Genomic DNA, 19732 nt, shown 5'->3' on the forward strand with positions numbered 1-19732 from the left:
CACGGACAGATTTCCAACGTGGGGCTTGCCTGCGGTGGTATTTTTTGCGCTCACGTTAATTCACAACGAGATGACGTCACAGGTAATGCCAACACAGCGTGATTTGTCGCACGCGACTACGGTCTTGGCTGATAATTCGTATCATTTTTTGCAATTAATAGCAACATAACCGCAAATAATTATACCGGACCATCCATAGAAACGTTATCGTGACACACCCCCCTCCCCTCCCCGTTACAGAGGGATAGATGGACAGAGCTGATGCACAACACGTTCCAACTGCGGTTGACAGCGTAAAAAAAAACAACCCGCCAATTATTTAAATCAACTACCATAGCGTGGTTGGCATGGGGCTCTGGTGCAAAGAATTGAATGGGGGCCCTTTACCCAATTTTTGTCGCCTTCGTAGCATGTGGCCCTGTGCAGTTGCACCGCCTGCACGCTCGATCGCTTACGACACTGACTCGTCATCACCACCACCACCACTAACTCCAACCGCTCCGCTGTCCTCCAGTCCTCCGCATCACCCCCACCCCCCTGGCCACTCTTCACTCCTCCTCCTTTCACCACCGCCCCCCAATCTCCCTCTACGCCCCCCCCCCCGACCTTCATTCCCCATGCCCCGCCCCGCCCCCCTCGCTGCTGGGACGCGGAGCGCGCAGCCTCCTTCCACGCGCTCCGGCACGCGACTCGGCCCGAGGTGGGAGCCCCGTCCATGCTTCTCTGGTGCTTCTCTATACCCGTGACGGCATCACACGCGTGTGCCTCCTATCTCGTTCTCTCTCGTGTGTGTTGCGTGTTCTATTGTACGGTGTGTTACAATGAGCGTCGATATTAGAACGTGTCTTTCGTGAGTGTGGGCTGCCTGTGCATGTGTGTGCACGTGTTTTTTGAGACGTCTCGTACTCCGTGTTCGTGTGACATGCATAGCAGTGCCCACATGGGTATGACACCCGCTATTCTCTTCCGCTCGTGTATGTGCGCACTGTTATTGTAGTATGCGTTATACATGTCGACAAAAAGTGTCATTGGAGAATGTTTTTTGACTTGAGATTGATATGTGAGCGTTCAATGTAACGTACGTAGCACTGAACACGTGTGTACTATGTACGATTCTCTTTACCCATACAGCATCAAATGCGTGTCTATGTGTGTATTGTGGATAGTAGGTATTGTGTGTGTGTCACGACATTATTTTAGTGAGTGGGTACCTGTGCATGTTATGTAGACATCTTTATATCTAAAATGTACGTATGTGTACCTTCATTGCATAGTGGGCAGCTGTTAGCGCGTTGCGCTACGATCCTGGCGCCCCGAGTTCGAGTCCCCGTTTTCGGAGCAACATAAGTGATGGTTATCTGAACCCCTAGGTCGACTCAGCCTCAAATGAGTAACAAGTGCGGTGTGTAAACATCGCAAGTGGGGATACAAAGGCGGCCGGGCGTGGTGCTGGCCACCCCACCCTCTGGTGTACCGTGCCGGCCTTCTTAGGTGCTCGCTGACAGCCCTTGCCCCAAAAGTCTGTTGAGGCTATATGGGGCGTTTTTGTCACGTGACATATACATAGAAATGTACGTTTGTGTGTGTGATAATGTATGCTTTTCAGCTTGTATACTGTGTTCACGTTTGTATATATTTTAGAAGCGACGTATGATCTGTATTCAAGTTATCTGCATTTAGCCACAGTGTTTTGTACGTGTAGTGCTACGTGTGTGATTCTCCATTTGTCACTGGGTTAGTGACTTCAACATGGAACAGGTTACCTGTGTCTTTGTAGTGAAATAAGTGGAGCTTATCTCATTACGCACGTCTGTAAAATGACTCACGAGTACTGCGCTTTGCAGTATATATATAGACTGTATGCCCTGTTTATATACTGCGGGTATAAAATCAATGCGTGTGCCCTGTGTCTTCGCCACGCATTGTTTACAACAGTGCTGTCCATTCGGCGATGTACTATACATAGAATGTATATTCCCGTGTGCATTATTAATACACGTCTGCATTGATTACATTATAACATGTGTGTAGCCTGATGTGACATTACCTATTGTGCCTGCTGTATTTGCGGCGATTAATAACTCCTCGTCACGACCGTGACTTGTGATGAAAGAACATCGCGCGTTATATGTGCTGTGGTGACGCGCGCTAGCGGCACTAAGGGGACTTATAGGGAGCATTGTCGTCGGTTCGATTCCCTGGTTGCGAAGCGGTATATGAACGCAGTCTGGTTGTCTTTTAGGTCGGCTCGGCCTAAAAACAAAATAGCCAGAGTGGCGCGTTCATTCTTTACATCGGCATCACGCACCACCGGCCGAGACAAACTCATCCCAGCGCCGCTGTCCATTCGTCGGTGGTGCTGAAACCATCGCCACCTCTACCACCAACTGCTACCACCCCATTCTCGTTGTATGGCGTGTCGCACTTAATAGGCGCTCGCTGACAGCACAATCTGGTGTGTACAGCTTGAAAGCGGCGACTGTGTTAATAGTGGTGGCGGTGGGTGGTGCTGTTGTTGTTGTGTTTATGCGAGCACATCAAAAGCGTGTAGGCTGTACACGGTGTGAGGCACTGCGGACGCGTCGCTTGGTTCGCTCGCTCCCTGGGCCGGAGAGCGCCGTTGCGACTCTGCGGGGGGAATTGAAATCAAAACGCGGGCACCACTCATGGGATGCGCTGCGCAGTGTAGACAAAATACTACAACAACAAGAAAATAAAATAAAAATCGCTCGTGAATTTTTTTGGAGGACAAAACTTTTAATTAGCCTTATGGTGCGTATCGTAGTGTTTATCAATAACTTTGCGTTTTTTTGTTGGCAAATATAGCAATTGTACACAGGGGCTTTTTGAAGGCACGTTAAGATGACTCCTATGTACCGTTCCATTTAGTACCTTTTTTTCCTCCACATACACTTTAAGTCGACAAATAGACTAAATAGTATATCCTGCTTTTAAAATACACCATTAGTACCTAATTCGACGTATAATTGTCATATGTTTTTGAGGTGACACGTGCTAATGCTACCTCAACATGTGCTCATACACCACTGCCGACGCGGCATGTACACCGTTGAATCCACCCCACACCCCCCGCCCCCTCCATAAAATTGCGATTACAATAAAACATCACGTTTTTCAATACGCTTTTCACCAAACAGATGCTGTACATGGACCAACATTGCACAATAGGATTGTCGAAGGGCGCTTTTGAGCAAGCGACTTATTTTAGTCCGCTTTACTCATGCCACCATTGCACAAAGCCGATTTTACACGAGGTTGGCCCGAACACCTAACCCCGAGCGTTTGTCCGTTGTATTTATATTAGATAAATACGGATGGACGTTGGAGGTGCAAAAACAAATATAGTTTGTACTATAATTGTATTATGAGCCACCACCAATAGAAATGTACGGAACTGACAAAACAGCGATAACATGAAGGGAGACGCATCCTCTGCTTTTTATTTTGCACGTTCATCGTGTGCAGACAGCCGTCGCAACTCTATAAATTGCTCGGAGAATTTTCTCTTTAAAACAATTCCGTTTGTAATTTTAGTTAATATTTTCTCACCCAGTTTTCCGTGTGGGTGTGTGTGTGTTTTGTTTATTCATGTGATGCTCGCGCTAAGGAAATGTTCATCTGGACACACACACACACCACACGCCTTATCAGCAGAGCACAGTCTGGCATGATAATTAACAGGAAAAAACCCCAACACACACATTATTTAAATGAGTTATAACGCCACAAAGTAACTTATGTGTGCCTTTACGTGGATAGATTTTAAAAAATATATAAATCAGTAATTGCAGAGCGGTTTGTACATCCTCAATGTGTAAGTGTAATATTTTTTTTACCAAATTGTAATTGTTTCCGATAATTATTTTCACACAAAAATTACATTCTACACATATTTTGCATGCATACATCACGCTATCTAAATTAATTGCACGTGCATTTTATATGTACATATATATCCACAGAGTTTAAATGCTAATTGTGTAGTTTTCTCCTGCGTTTGCAACGGTAGTCGAAACTAAACAGATGCCGCTCTCTCACACACACACATACCGACGCAAATAAGGCACCGTCTAATAGCATTTCTTGCAGTGTGTGTAGTGCATTTGATTAAAACAAAACAAAAATACGGAAATGGAGACACAAATTAATTCATTTATACTTGAGCGCGAGATTATTTGAGAACCATTCCGACTCTATTTCCCGCCTTGATAAGGTTTCATTACTTTCCAATAGCATCAATCCGCACATTGACTTACGGCCAAATTATTTGCAGACAAAAAGTAATCAGGCTGTCTGTTGAAAATGAGTTTCCTTCATTGGGATAAATGTGCCGCTTCACTTTATGAGTGGCTCACCTAAAACGCATGGTGCCGTAATTTCACGCGCAGCATTCGTGCTGCGCGCATTCACTCCCGCTTACACCCAGAGCGTTATTCGCTTGAATATCGCATTGGGGAAAAATATTGGTAGGTTGTCCACCTGTATTGCACACTTTATTTGCACACGTGTATCGTAACGCTTATTTATTCAATAAACCATTATATATTTTACTTATTTATTTCCGTAATCGTAAGCAACATTGTAATTTGGCTTAGACGTTAGATCTTCATTGATTCACGTGATAACATAAATGAGTTGTGCCGCTGTATATCTCATGCATATTGCGGCGTGGTGACATCACACGAGCGTAGTATCCAAAGGGTATATGTAAGAAAAACGGTCCGTTTTTTTATGAAAGGTTTTAATCTGAAAGCGCGATAATTTCGGCAGCTCACAACACATCCGATTTAAAATACAGCAGTCGGATTCTTTGAGCGGAGATGCAATTTTAGCTCGCATTCACGCCATCAAATGCGCTTTGCAACTGCTTGTTCGAACTCCCGTTCAAGTAATTACACCATTGAGGAATTCACAAATAGTGACCGCGAGTGCTTCTGGTTGGTGAAAGCGATTGGCTCAGTGCTTGCGTTTGGCCAGGTCACGTAAGGTGTTCAAACAGGCTTCTCTCATCCGAGGACTCCCTGTTAATTTTTTGAAGAATTACAACACTTTTTTTTACTGAAATTCAAAGACGAGCTGTACATTTTCATTACATTTCAAAGGAATTGTTATTCCTGTATTTCTTGTTTTTTAATCAGAGTTGTTTGTAATACTCGGGAAATGTAATTTAACTGAGGGTTCAATTTGACCCCAATCACCCTTCCTAAAAATGGAAATAAGCAAAAATTCATCCAAATAAAATAAAATACAAATTAGTATATACAGTACCATATGCACATATTTAAAACTAAAATTAGGAAATTAACATGTTTAAGTTGTATATTTTAAAAAAACCAATTTGCACCAGAAATTAAAAAGGAAAGGTTGTGCACTGTTATATATTTCTCGTTATGACGTCGAGATGGCAATGTATTTTTGAACAATTCTTCAGTTCTTTATTTAATGGGTTTATATATTCACTGGGAATAATTGTCGTCCATCGTGATTATTCATAACCCGTTAGTCCTGTTTTATCTCTTTCCAATTTGCCTATGGGTTAAATCATACCCTCCTGGCCTTAAACAGCAGCTGTAGTACACTACCCCTGGTTGCAAAATATGATCACGTACGCAATCCTAAACAGTCATATATGCACTACTCTTGAGTCAAAGTTTATCTACCACTGCAACATAATTCACGCCTGATTGTGTGCATAAACATGCTTTCTTTCATTCACTGCAAATAGGCACTTGGGAGTAATCGCCTCGATTTCCAAGAACTCTCCCTGACACTTGGTAACGGTGTCTTATGGTTGTTATTGTTTGACTTGCATCACACTGGGATTTTTGCACACAGCGTTGTAATACGGTGGGTTTTTGTCTTTCTGGAAGATTTGCTGGTTTATCCAGGATGTTTCTGTTGCGCGTCGTCGCTTTAAGATGTTCTCTGTTCAGATTTTGTTTGTTGCGGTTGCACCCGACTCAAGAGCCGCATGGCTCACCGGTCTATACCGAATAAACGAAACTTGAACTTTATTACTATTGCGATCGTGTTGTTTCCCACTTTTAATGTGGGTGAACCTTTGAAGTGATACACTGCCATCACAATCAATTCTAACTTAGATCCAAAACGGCAGAGAATCAAAGGCATGTGGAGAATTTAAGTTTTTTTTTTATTACAGCCAGATTCAAATGTTACATCTTTTCAAATAAAAAAAAAAAGTGTTAAACGTTCAAATTTCTGAATTAAGTTCTTAACGGCAATGATTCATTCTCAACATACCCATTGAGCTACATATACATTGACTTGGAGATTAATGTCAATTTCAAGTTAACTATTTGGGGATAATTTGTCTCAGGTAAAGGTATCATATTGACCTTGAGAGTGTTTTAGATGGGGCATTTAGGTCAGCACCATTCTATTGCAGAGGGTTACACGAGCCTTAATAATGTCCGCAGGTTACACAATACCGCAATTTGACATTTCATCCAGGGGTTGACACCTCCTCGAACACAGGACCTGAATCTCCCTCACCCATGGCATCCATGCTGTTGACTCCCTATCCCTATTCAAGTCCACACTCAAGACCTAATTTTTTGTTCCATTGCACTGAAACTGACTGCCTCTTTCTTCTGTATAAAATAGGTGTACCCACTGTTTTGGTACGGCTAAGATGCACTCGCATAGTTAATCTCTTTTACTCAAAATTGTACTCCATAATAATAATTTCGTACATTTGCTGTTTACGAAATTCTTACGTGACAAAAGCGATCACGAAGGTGCAAATGTTTCAAATAAAATATCTACAGTCGTCTCACAGTGGAGGGCAATGTTGCTATGCGTAATCTCAATTTCAGGGTACAGGCTTCGCTCGCTTTATGCGGGGATATGCGTTCGAACAAAAGGGCTTACAGTACACAAACAACGTGGTCCCACGTTCCATCACATAGTCGTGTACGAGTGAATTAAAACCGCGTCACATAGCGAATTTTTGTGAAAAACAGGCGAGCTATATGTACGCAAAATCGCACAAACTGAACCCACACAATGAGGCGGACCTGTAATGTATCAAACGTGGAAAATTTGAACCAGGACGCTGACACGCAAGGACCTACCCTTTTTGAATGACGTGGCGGCGATCTTTAAAGTGCAATGGGCAGCAGACCGCGCGCACTCTGCGGTCGACACGTCCACGGCAATAGCCAGGGGCGGCTCGCCGGATTCGAACCGTGCACCTCTGCAACGTGCGGCGAACTCACTCCCGCCAGGCCGGGTCGCCGCCACAATTTGTATTGCGCACGATTGCGTGAGCACTGGCAAAAGGGTGCTGCGCCCATCCATCCGTATGGCTCCATGGCCTCGGCCCGTGCTGCTCCATCCCCACCGCCCTTTCTCTCCTTCCCTACCGCTGAGGGAGATGGAGGCGGGGGGTTGGAAACGATTGTTCATAAAGAGTTTTTCTTTTTAAACCTTCATGCCAAGTTTTAGTTCACATTAGGCCCTTTGGTTGAAGCGGACATTCATGACAGAGGGGAACTCTCGACAGAGGGATGCCAAGATGGGAGCAGCGAGCGGGGGTGGGCGTATCCCTGATGATAATCAAAAATTCATCGTCAAGCGTCCGTAGACAAGGTTAAATGATGCTTACGGCATACATGTTCCCCTGTGTGCTTCCCCGAACCCGTACCATGCAGGGGCATGGGAGAATTAGTTCCCACGTGTTCCGCCTTGGCTTAATCACTGCATTAGGCTATTCCGCGTCAAAACATCGATTGCTATTATTGTTTACTCCCATCGTTTTTTCTTAAAACAAAAACATAGCCCTGAAATTGAACACGATACCTTTTCCACTGCCACATCCGAGCCGAGCCAGTGCTTGGCCTTCACCGTGCAGGTGTTGCTTTTTCTTTCACTGGTTATTTGCCAAGCCGATCTGGAACTAAACCTTACAAGACATCTGAATCTGGCTTGGGGCTGTGCAGGTGCCTGGGGCAGTGCTAATGACTAATTAATTGTGTGTGACATCAGAGAGTACAAACCCGTTCGTTGTCATGTGTGTGACATCAGCAGCACGGCTTGGGTTCTGAAGTGGAAAAAACGTCTGGTTCAGGAGCTGCCAGCTATAATGGGAAATATGCATCTGTAAGTATTGCTATTGACTACTCCCACTATAGTGCTTTTGCATTAACCACGTGATGTCACGACCAGTTCCAAGTGTGGCCCACATAATAGCTTCCAGCTCACTGACGAAAAGGGAACTACGTGGCCTGCTTCGGGAGCCCACGTGGTGCTGGGTTGGCCCGATAAGACTGGCTGTGGGAACCCAGGCTGAGCCCACGAGCCCTGTTTGCAAACGGAGCCGGTTTGCTTTCCAGCGGTTGTGAAAACGTGGTGTTGCGCATCATGCTGGAAAATCCCTTTAACTGACCCGTAGGAGAGAATGCTCTCCTGCCCGGCATCTCATGCAGCGGGCGATATTTTCACGGTGGGCGCCAAGACAATTGCCTCTCTTCAATCCTTCTAAGTGCTGTTCAGTGACCTCATGAGGGATAAGGAAGCCTTGAATCAAAGATTATTTGTCAACACCCATGTTAAGTTTTTTGGCGTAAAAATGCAATGCATGGTAAGATGTGCAGACTGAAATAACTACAACGCGTTGGTCGCATTCCAGCTGCTCCATGCGATACATTTCTCGTAAACTTTTTTTCTCTCCGTAATTAGTAAACATAATCGTGATTAATTTTACGTTACACTTTGGTACCCATAGCAATGCTTGGTAGAGTTAACATTTGCTTTCAATAAGTAATCCTTGCAGCATTTATAGGACATCACAAAGGTGGCATTGCAGAGGATTTGATTTGAATGTAACGGTATGCTCGGTGTAAATAGGTATGCCACAGTTAGTCGATCGACATGTCGCTCTCGGTGGGGTAATGCGTGGTGGTCTCCGATATCTTCCAACGTTGCCTTATTTGTAGGGATGGCGTTGGATAGTTTGCTCGATCTATCGATGTGCCCAAGGAACTGCACTTTTTTTCCGATTTAAAGGTGGCTGGAAGTCGTCCTTTCTTGCCCTGATTGTGGCCGGCCGGTAATCGTGCCCCACACGTATCCGTTAAGTGGTGTGCGCTGTCCGCGGTATTCGCAGTAACTTTCGGAAGCGTCCCGTTTCCTCTTGCTTATCATTGGCAAAAAAAAAGAAAAAAACCAAGAGGGATTGTCGTGGGTGTTGGAGCTCTGTCTGGCGAAGGCCATGGCTTCCCAGTAAGGGCCTGCCAGAAAAATCGATCACCGTCCCAGAGACAGTGGCGGACACGGTGCCCCGAGTAAAGCAGACGGGGGGGGGCGGGAGCTCTTTAAATCTCGGGGAGAGAAATGTGTGCAAGCACGAGCCCAGGGCTGCATCACTGTGGTGTAACAGCAGGTGATCAGGACCTCCAGGGACTCACTGTGGCCTTGCCAAGAGTGGCAGCGATGATGATGATGATGCTTATAATGCTGATGAACCATTTCACAGGCTGCTTATTTGTTTATTTTTATTCTCACTCAACGTACCGCATTAGGTTAACTGTTGAGCGCATACATGCTTTGAAAACTTTCTCCGTTTTGTTTTATTTTTGATACTGTTGATGCCGAATTGTAAGCACACCTTATATAAGCACAGTCCTGGGCTAAGCAACACATCTTTATACAGGCAGGGGGTGGGGGGAGGGAAGTTATAACTACGGTTGCCACCCATCCTGGTTTTCCCTGGGTCATCCTGTTTTTGAGATAGCCATCTTTCCAGAACATTACACGTTAACATTGGCAATTTTATTTTTATTTAATCAGTTATATATAATTCTCCCCTCAGCTGATATTGTGATATATTTTTCTTCGAAATATATACATATATACATAAATGCAATGTATTTCATTGTATGCTCGCTGGTATTTGACTGTAGATTACATTTTCAAGTAGTGGTGGTGGAGGAGATCACCCCCATCACCCAACTCTTTAGATCCACCACTGATGGCAACTCAACTTCTCATACAAGCACACTTTAGATATAAGCACACCTTTCCTTGCCTCCAAAGGGTGGGGGGGGGGTGCCAATTCGACTTGAAAAATGATCTCACCGCGGAGAGTGATAATTTAAATGATGGTACCATTCAAAGTGATAATTTGAAAACTGCGGCCACACTTGTAATTTTAATGCAGCAGGGGAATGTTTCCCTCTCGTTCAATTGAAGTTTTCGGGGCGGGGGTGGCGAGTGGGAAGGGCAGAGAAATGGCCTTTTGAGGCGGATGGGGAGGGGGGGTCTGTACAGCACCACTTTCTATTTTAGACTTCTTATCAGCAGAGGCCAGGGGCCATTCTTTGGGGCATGGCCCGAGCTGACGGCCCCCTTCGGAGCTCTCGCGGTTACTTTACAAATGTCCAATTTTTCTTTGGCCAAGGATTTCCTTTGGTCACTCGCGCACAAAAAAGCCAGGGTTTAAACGGGCATATTTCTAGCGGCGCTCCTGGGTGAAAATAAAACAACGTACGTTGGCTTCGTCCATCCGCCGCCGAGGAATTGCATCTCGCATCCGTCGCTCGTGTTTCTGTCTCAAAATATTTTGCAAAGTTGAAGCAGGAAGGCATATGGGATACGTAATGCATCGTTACATTTCGTAATGTATCACAACCGCTTTTTGAATGGAGGGTGATCAATATCCATTTTTTCACTACTCGGCAGTTACGAGTACGAATGTCTACTAACATTTATAATGTTAATGTTATACCTTATTTCTTATGTGTTTGGATTCCGCACTGCTTTGACCATTATGTCATTCGACCCCTTTGTTCACCCCGCAGGCTGACATAATTAATTTCCTCATCACCGTGGATCTGCTGCCGTGGAAAAAATTGCACGAGAGAGTGGTGACTATGCCTGAATATTAAGTAGCCCGTTTCCGACTGCATGACAAGGACACCTTTGTAGCCTTCAGATAGAGGGTGGAGGAAATTGCGGATGGATTCTGGGCGCTTTGACGCCGTGCAAAAACCCACTGGATCAAAACATCTGCTGCCTCAGCAGGAGGGGGCCCTCACACTTTGACTGGTTAAGGGTTTGCTAAAAAATAGAGAGAAAAAAATCCCCCCAGTTTTAGTGCAACTGCAAGCAAGGCGAAAGCTTTTTGAACAGGGTGTGCGAGAGAAGTGCCTTGAGGATTTACGGCTGCGGTTTTTGGCGGTTAGGACGGTAATGGTTTAATCTGTACGGTTACTGAAGAAAAGTGCAAAGGCATTTTTAGTTCAGTCGATTAAGTTTTCGTGAAAAAACAAAAGAGAATCAATTCGCATCCCTGTTACCACTGCCATTGTTCAACATGACCTTGAAAAAGCCCTACATCGTGTGGAGCTTTTCCTTCCTCGTGTGCATGGTGTGCTCCCTGGAGCTGGAGTTTACCGGATCGTTGAACCAATGGACCAGGTTTCTTCAATGGGACCCCAACTTGAACGGCAACCTCAGCTTCCAGTTCAGAACCAACATGACTGACAGCTTTCTGCTCTACCTGGACGACGGGGGTCGTTGCGACTACCTGAAGATGGTCGTCTCGGACAGCCAGGTGCAGCTGCACGTCATGATGCACTGCGCCGTCCCGCTCAAGCTCAGGGCCGGCCGCAAAGTGCACAACAACGCGTGGCACTCGGTGGAGGTCAGCGTCTTGTTCAAGAACGTCACCCTGACGGTGCACGGCGAGACGGTGCACGGCGAGGTGAGCAGCGTGGGCCAGTACCTGAGAGTCAACAGCAACCTCTTCGTCGGCGGAATTCCGGCCGAGGAGAAGGCCCGCCGCATGCACCTGGACAAGGTCGCCCCGCCGTTCAAGGGATTCGTGGCCAACCTGAAATACGGGAACATGGCCGTGTCCCCGATCAGCAGCCACCAGGTCCGCTCCGTGGCGCCGCGCTCCTGCGCCCTGGAGAACCCTTGCCAGAACGGAGGGATTTGCTTCGTCAACCAAGAGGGCACGCTTTGCGATTGCGACAACACCGGCTTTCACGGACGATACTGCACTGAGGGTAAGGACGTCGCGATTGCTGCATTAACGAAAAAAAAGACAAAACAAGGGCACGGTCGGCGCTACTTTAAAGGGGGAAAAAGTTTTGGCATTGCCGCGCTGATCGTACGATCGCCGCCGAGCTCGTTGCTGTGCTTGCCAACGCACCGATGACACGCGCTAACACACATTTGGAGCACCGTATGCGATTAAGAATTGGCTGAATTGGGTTTTGGCCAACGAATGTTGGCATGGTAAAATACAATATATGCCATTGTCTGTCTTACTGCATAACTTATACAAAATATATGTATATACTGCACTGCCAGAATACAGGTATAATGAGCCAAAATTTCTACCAAACATTTAGTTTATTAACCCATTACTCTTATGAAATGATCACTACAATTAAGATATGAGGGTCGATGTGAAATGCTCTATAAAAAAAGGTATCCACTACATAGACTTCTGACTTAATTATGCGATTTAATAAAGTATTAATCTCAACTTGTGATTATAAGAACCTAATTAGCTATGTTCGACAGTCTGTAGAAACAACACATGTAGCAGCTATAAACAGCTCACTTCATTAAGGCCCTCTTGTTTCATTGCTATCCAGACCTCCTTTACACTGGCGTCGTGATTGGAGCGGCTGACTGATATTAGTCTTTGTGTTTCCTGCTAATCTATGTAAGGCTTGCAGGCATTGGCCAGTGCTTTTATATTCCTGAATTGTGATTTGGCTGCTGCAGTAGTTACAATTTTCTTGACATCGATCAAAATGTTAAGGCTGTGGATGAATTCTCATCTGGTACAGGTAGGTGACGCGTCACCTTGATAATGTAAAGGACAAGATGAACTGCTATATACTTGCTGTCTCTTTACCTTAGAAAAAAATAAGCACACATTGGCGATACTGATATTGTTTTTATACCTCTCTGTGTGTATCGATGCTATGGGTAGTGTTTACTTTCCATACCTCAGGAACCTTACTTTAAATTTTAATTACTAGTTTTCACGAAACATGACGCATGTCACCAAAATAATTCTGATGAAAATTAAATTCATCCCCAACCCACGAACAAGTATAAAAAAAATATAATTTGTCCCATTCGATGACTTTTGTTACGTTGGGGGTGGTGTGACACAGTGATTGAGGGTGTTGGGGTGGGGTGGTGTGACACAGTGATTGAGGGTGTTGGGTGGGGTGGTGTGACACAGTGGTTGAGGGTGTTGGGGTGGGGTGGTGTGGCACAGTGATTGAGGGTGTTGGGGTGGGGTGGTGTGGCACAGTGGTTGAGGGTGTTGGGGTGGAGTGGTGTGGCACAGTGGTTGAGGGTGTTGGGGTGGGGTGGTGTGGCACAGTGATTGAGGGTGTTGGGGTGGGGTGGTGTGACACAGTGATTGAGGGTGTTGGGGTGGAGTGGTGTGGCACAGTGATTGAGGGTGTTGGGGTGGAGTGGTGTGACACAGTGATTGAGGGTGTTGGGGTGGGGTGGTGTGGCACAGTGGTTGAGGGTGTTGGGGTGGGGTGGTGTGGCACAGTGGTTGAGGGTGTTGGGGTGGGGTGGTGTGGCACAGTGGTTGAGGGTGTTGGGGTGGAGTGGTGTGACACAGTGATTGAGGGTGTTGGGGTGGGGTGGTGTGGCACAGTGGTTGAGGGTGTTTGGGTGGTGTGGTCTGACACAGTGCTTGAGGGTGTTGGGTGGGGTGGTGTGACACAGTGATTGAGGGTGTTGGGGTGGGGTGGTATGGCACAGTGATTGAGGGTGTTGGGGTGGGGGTGGTGTGACACAGTGATTGAGGGTGTTGGGGTGGGGTGGTGTGGCACAGTGGTTGAGGGTGTTGGGGTGGGGTGGTGTGGCACAGTGGTTGAGGGTGTTGGGGTGGGGTGGTGTGGCACAGTGGTTGAGGGTGTTGGGGTGGAGTGGTGTGACACAGTGATTGAGGGTGTTGGGGTGGGGTGGTGTGGCACAGTGGTTGAGGGTTTTGGGGTGGGGTGGTGTGGCACAGTGGTTGAGGGTGTTGGGGTGGGGTGGTGTGGCACAGTGGTTGAGGGTGTTGGGGCGGGGTGGTGTGACACAGTGATTGAGGGTGTTGGGGTGGGGTGGTGTGGCACAGTGGTTGAGGGTGTTGGGGTGGTGTGGTGTGACACAGTGCTTGAGGGTGTTGGGTGGGGTGGTGTGACACAGTGATTGAGGGTGTTGGGGTGGGGTGGTATGGCACAGTGATTGAGGGTGTTGGGGTGGGGGTGGTGTGACACAGTGATTGAGGGTGTTGGGGTGGGGTGGTGTGACACAGTGATTGAGGGTGTTGGGGTGGGGGTGGTGTGACACAGTGGTTGAGGGTGTTGGGGTGGGGGTGGTGTGAAACAGTGATTGAGGGTGTTGGGGTGGGGTGGTGTGACACAGTGATTGAGGGTGTTGGGGTGGGGTGGTGTGACACAGTGATTGAGGGTGTTGGGGTGGGGGTGGTGTGACACAGTGATTGAGGGTGTTGGGGTGGGGTGGTGTGACACAGTGATTGAGGGTGTTGGGGTGGGGTGGTGTGACACAGTGTTTGAGGGTGTTGGGGTGGGGTGGTGTGACACAGTGCTTGAGGGTGTTGGGGTGGGGTGGTGTGACACAGTGATTGAGGGTGTTGGGGTGGGGTGGTGTGACACAGTGTTTGAGGGTGTTGGGGTGGGGTGGTGTGACACAGTGATTGAGGGTGTTGGGGTGGGGTGGTGTGACACAGTGATTGAGGGTGTTGGGGTGGGGTGGTGTGACACAGTGTTTGAGGGTGTTGGGGTGGGGTGGTGTGACACAGTGGTTGAGGGTGTTGGGGTGGGGTGGTGTGACACAGTGTTTGAGGGTGTTGGGGTGGGGTGGTGTGACACAGTGATTGAGGGTGTTGGGGTGGGGTGGTGTGACACAGTGTTTGAGGGTGTTGGGGTGGGGTGGTGTGACACAGTGGTTGAGGGTGTTGGGGTGGGGTGGTGTGGCACAGTGATTGAGGGTGTTGGGGTGGGGTGGTGTGGCACAGTGGTTGAGGGTGTTGGGGTGGAGTGGTGTGGCACAGTGGTTGAGGGTGTTGGGGTGGGGTGGTGTGGCACAGTGATTGAGGGTGTTGGGGTGGGGTGGTGTGACACAGTGATTGAGGGTGTTGGGGTGGAGTGGTGTGGCACAGTGATTGAGGGTGTTGGGGTGGAGTGGTGTGACACAGTGATTGAGGGTGTTGGGGTGGGGTGGTGTGGCACAGTGGTTGAGGGTGTTGGGGTGGGGTGGTGTGGCACAGTGGTTGAGGGTGTTGGGGTGGGGTGGTGTGGCACAGTGGTTGAGGGTGTTGGGGTGGAGTGGTGTGACACAGTGATTGAGGGTGTTGGGGTGGGGTGGTGTGGCACAGTGGTTGAGGGTGTTTGGGTGGTGTGGTCTGACACAGTGCTTGAGGGTGTTGGGTGGGGTGGTGTGACACAGTGATTGAGGGTGTTGGGGTGGGGTGGTATGGCACAGTGATTGAGGGTGTTGGGGTGGGGGTGGTGTGACACAGTGATTGAGGGTGTTGGGGTGGGGTGGTGTGGCACAGTGGTTGAGGGTGTTGGGGTGGGGTGGTGTGGCACAGTGGTTGAGGGTGTTGGGGTGGGGTGGTGTGGCACAGTGGTTGAGGGTGTTGGGGTGGAGTGGTGTGACACAGTGATTGAGGGTGTTGGGGTGGGGTGGTGTGGCACAGTGGTTGAGGGTGTTGGGGTGGGGTGGTGTGGCACAGTGGTTGAGGGTGTTGGGGTGGGGTGGTGTGGCACAGTGGTTGAGGGTGTTGGGGCGGGGTGGTGTGACACAGTGATTGAGGGTGTTGGGGTGGGGTGGTGTGGCACAGTGGTTGAGGGTGTTGGGGTGGTGTGGTGTGACACAGTGCTTGAGGGTGTTGGGTGGGGTGGTGTGACACAGTGATTGAGGGTGTTGGGGTGGGGTGGTATGGCACAGTGATTGAGGGTGTTGGGGTGGGGGTGGTGTGACACAGTGATTGAGGGTGTTGGGGTGGGGTGGTGTGACACAGTGATTGAGGGTGTTGGGGTGGGGGTGGTGTGACACAGTGGTTGAGGGTGTTGGGGTGGGGGTGGTGTGACACAGTGATTGAGGGTGTTGGGGTGGGGTGGTGTGACACAGTGATTGAGGGTGTTGGGGTGGGGTGGTGTGACACAGTGATTGAGGGTGTTGGGGTGGGGGTGGTGTGACACAGTGATTGAGGGTGTTGGGGTGGGGGTGGTGTGACACAGTGATTGAGGGTGTTGGGGTGGGGTGGTGTGACACAGTGATTGAGGGTGTTGGGGTGGGGTGGTGTGACACAGTGTTTGAGGGTGTTGGGGTGGGGTGGTGTGACACAGTGCTTGAGGGTGTTGGGGTGGGGTGGTGTGACACAGTGATTGAGGGTGTTGGGGTGGGGTGGTGTGACACAGTGTTTGAGGGTGTTGGGGTGGGGTGGTGTGACACAGTGATTGAGGGTGTTGGGGTGGGGTGGTGTGACAGTGATTGAGGGTGTTGGGGTGGGGTGGTGTGACACAGTGTTTGAGGGTGTTGGGGTGGGGTGGTGTGACACAGTGATTGAGGGTGTTGGGGTGGGGTGGTGTGACACAGTGATTGAGGGTGTTGGGGTGGTGTGACACAGTGATTGAGGGTGTTGGGGTGGTGTGTCACAGTGATTGAGGGTGTTGGGGTGGGGTGGTGTGACACAGTGATTGAGGGTGTTGGGGTGGGGTGGTGTGACACAGTGATTGAGGGTGTTGGGGTGGGGTGGTGTGACACAGTGTTTGAGGGTGTTGGGGTGGGGTGGTGTGACACAGTGATTGAGGGTGTTGGGGTGGGGTGATGTGTCACAGTGATTGAGGGTGTTGGGGTGGTGTGACACAGTGATTGAGGGTGTTGGGGTGGTGTGTCACAGTGATTGAGGGTGTTGGGGTGGGGTGGTGTGACACAGTGATTGAGGGTGTTGGGGTGGTGTGACACAGTGATTGAGGGTGTTGGGGTGGTGTGTCACAGTGATTGAGGGTGTTGGGGTGGTGTGACACAGTGATTGAGGGTGTTGGGGTGGGGTGGTGTGACACAGTGATTGAGGGTGTTGGGGTGGTGTGACACAGTGATTGAGGGTGTTGGGGTGGTGTGACACAGTGATTGAGGGTGTTGAGGTGGGGTGGTGTGACACAGTGATTGAGGGTGTCGGGTTGGTGTGACACAGTGATTGAGGGTGTTGGGGTGGTGTGTCACAGTGATTGAGGGTGTTGGGGTGGTGTGACACAGTGATTGAGGGTGTTGGGGTGGGGTGGTGTGACACAGTGATTGAGGGTGTTGGGGTGGTGTGACACAGTGATTGAGGGTGTTGGGGTGGTGTGACACAGTGATTGAGGGTGTTGGGGTGGGGTGGTGTGACACAGTGATTGAGGGTGTCGGGTTGGTGTGACACAGTGATTGAGGGTGTTGGGGTGGTGTGACACAGTGATTCAGGGTGTTGGGTGGTGTGACACAGTGCTTGAGGGAGTTGGGGTGGTGTGGTGTGACACAGTGCTTGGTGCACTGTGCTCTGAACTCCTAGCACCACTTGAGCTCAATTTCTGGGTAGACATCAGTGGCAAGCGATATTCAAGCCCTTCCGGTCGCCCCCCCCTTCACCAAAAGCCACACTGGAGGATGTTCAAGCAAATCCCCATGGCTGACACAGCACAGGGATTCTTTTTTTTATCCAGCAGTAAATCGATGAATGGCTTAAAATTAATAATAATATTGTTGCTGTTACGATTATTATAAACAGCAAAGGCTGTCTGAATTGAGCTTTATATATGTACACAATAATTGTCCCATTATAATGGGGGAATATAATAACTTCTACAAGCCCTGGTGGATTCTCACGCACGAGTGAGACTTTTTCTCTTAATTTTGAGTCCTGTAATAGGCTTCCATCCGTTACATAAGTGTGCTGCTGCTGCTGCATTTATACGTAAAAAAAAAACCGCACGAGACGCCACGTATTACCCATACACTCGACACACTACATACGTGATAATTATCGCTCGAAGTTTTTTTTGTTAATTGCATGTTGGTTTAAAACACCCCACATGAAATCTTAAAAAAAGACATCGCGCTTCTGATTAAGTCGACGTTAAAGAAAATATTGTCATGGCAAGCATTACAAAAATGTACATCACTATTCCCGAGAGGAAAGTAGTGGGTAACTTTAATACCAAAATAGATGCTTGCAATTGTATGTTGTGCAATTAACAGGCACCCCCGTCCCTTGTAACACTACAGCATAATTCGCACTCATCACGCCGAGATTAATTTTGCTCCCAAAGTAACGTTATTGGTGTGATTCAACCTTGTGGATAAGTGTGAGATGAGGTTAAATTACCCCTAGCTATACTTGTACTGAGCAAGGATTTTAGGGAAATGTGGGGGGGGGAAGTGTGGGAATTTGTAAAAAAAATCATTTGCATCTCATTTGCATACACCCCTCGCAATACGAACTACGATATGGCATTCGAATCCACTGTGTGTCAATGTTCAATGTGAATTCGTCGCTGAACGAACCAGGCTGTGGCCATGCATGTATATTTTAAGAGTATGGCCAATGCATCATTTCAAAAGTCCCCACTTGTGGGGATAATTGAATACATTACGGTCGCGGAAGATGAATTTAGCCTTGCTGGGAAGCGCACAATATATTGCACTCGCCGGTCTATTGTTTTATGCTCTCTCTCTCGCTCTCACTCTTTCGCAGCAATCTCATGTCAATCTTTCCTTCGAGATAAATCGGTAAAATCGAAAATGTCGCGCTCGCCTTTTGCAGCGACGTGCAAGCTTTACTGTACCCACACACACACACACGCGCGCACGATACTCACACAATCAGAATGTCACAAACGAGGACAATTCAGCCTTGAACGCTTTCCTAATTGGGCAATTTCATGAATTGCCCGACTACTGTACTTTAACAACACCCCCCCCTACCTCCTCAAAACCCATCCCTGATCAATTGCGCCCTCACTCGCGTCGCCCCCCTCTCAACTGTCCTCCTCGGGAGCTTCGTCTTTGCTCGCAGAACCTCGCGCGGAAACTCTTTGTGCGCGCGTGTCTTCTCGACGCGTCGTGGCCACCGCAGCGCAAAAGTTGCATCGGCGTCGTCACCGTCATGTCGCGCGCGAATGCGATTGAGAGGCGTTGTTCATTTTGACAGGCGCGCGTTTAATGTCCACCGATCCTCTTGCGCGTAAAAAAAGAATAATCATCGTGCACCACCGTTTGCCGATCCACTGCTGGATGAATGGCTCTCTCTCTCTCCATTCTGTGTGGGTAACGGGGGGGGGGGGGGGGGTTCGTTTGACCATACTTCACCCGGGGCTTGCTCAGTGCGAGTTGGTGCAGGGGGGTTCCAGTTTAGTTATCGGCTCCCCACCGATGACCGTGAATCGAACTCATGTGACCGGGTTCGTGCCCGCGGTGTGTGCAAAATCACCGCGTCATCACTCCCCTCGGCTGTCGCAGTGCGTTTTAATAACCCGCTGCCATTGTGTTTTAATAACACGAAAAACTGATAGCACCCAAAGGTGAATTATTCGTGGAATGTGCGTGCATTATTGATGGAACATGCGCATTAAAGTACCTGGACCGCACACACAGCGCAGATCACGGGGTCGTAATTCTATATTGCACGTGGCGACAGTTTCCTCTGTAAATG

The 19732-nt window shown here is 48.4% G+C and overlaps 1 protein-coding gene and 1 long non-coding RNA gene across 12 annotated transcripts in view; one reads left to right on the forward strand and one right to left on the reverse strand.

Annotated features, from left to right (window-relative positions):
- The first annotated feature begins 613 nt into the window (after positions 1 to 613).
- LOC144944023 (neurexin-1-like) overlaps positions 614 to 19732 on the forward strand; it is a 389198-nt gene continuing 370079 nt past the window's right edge. For 9 of the 11 annotated variants that reach the window (XR_013639554.1, XM_078872018.1, XM_078872025.1 and 6 more), the window contains exons 1-2: positions 614 to 700; positions 10842 to 12053. Coding sequence is in view for 10 of the 11 variants with exons in the window: in XM_078872018.1 (XP_078728144.1) it covers positions 11357 to 12053 (697 nt within the window). In the remaining variant the exon portion in view is untranslated. Of the gene's footprint in view, positions 727 to 8065; positions 8143 to 10841; positions 12054 to 19732 lie in introns of those variants that run through there. The other 2 variants (XM_078872019.1, XM_078872020.1) reach the window with 2 other exon arrangements.
- Positions 7370 to 11853, reverse strand: LOC144944026 (uncharacterized). Its single transcript, XR_013639555.1, has 3 exons — positions 11768 to 11853; positions 8040 to 8083; positions 7370 to 7408 (listed from the first exon to the last, which is right to left on the reverse strand). It is a non-coding gene; the product is annotated as an uncharacterized LOC144944026 (long non-coding RNA).

This window comes from Lampetra fluviatilis, chromosome 33, assembly GCF_964198595.1.
Source record: "Lampetra fluviatilis chromosome 33, kcLamFluv1.1, whole genome shotgun sequence".
Lineage (NCBI taxonomy): Eukaryota > Metazoa > Chordata > Hyperoartia > Petromyzontiformes > Petromyzontidae > Lampetra > Lampetra fluviatilis.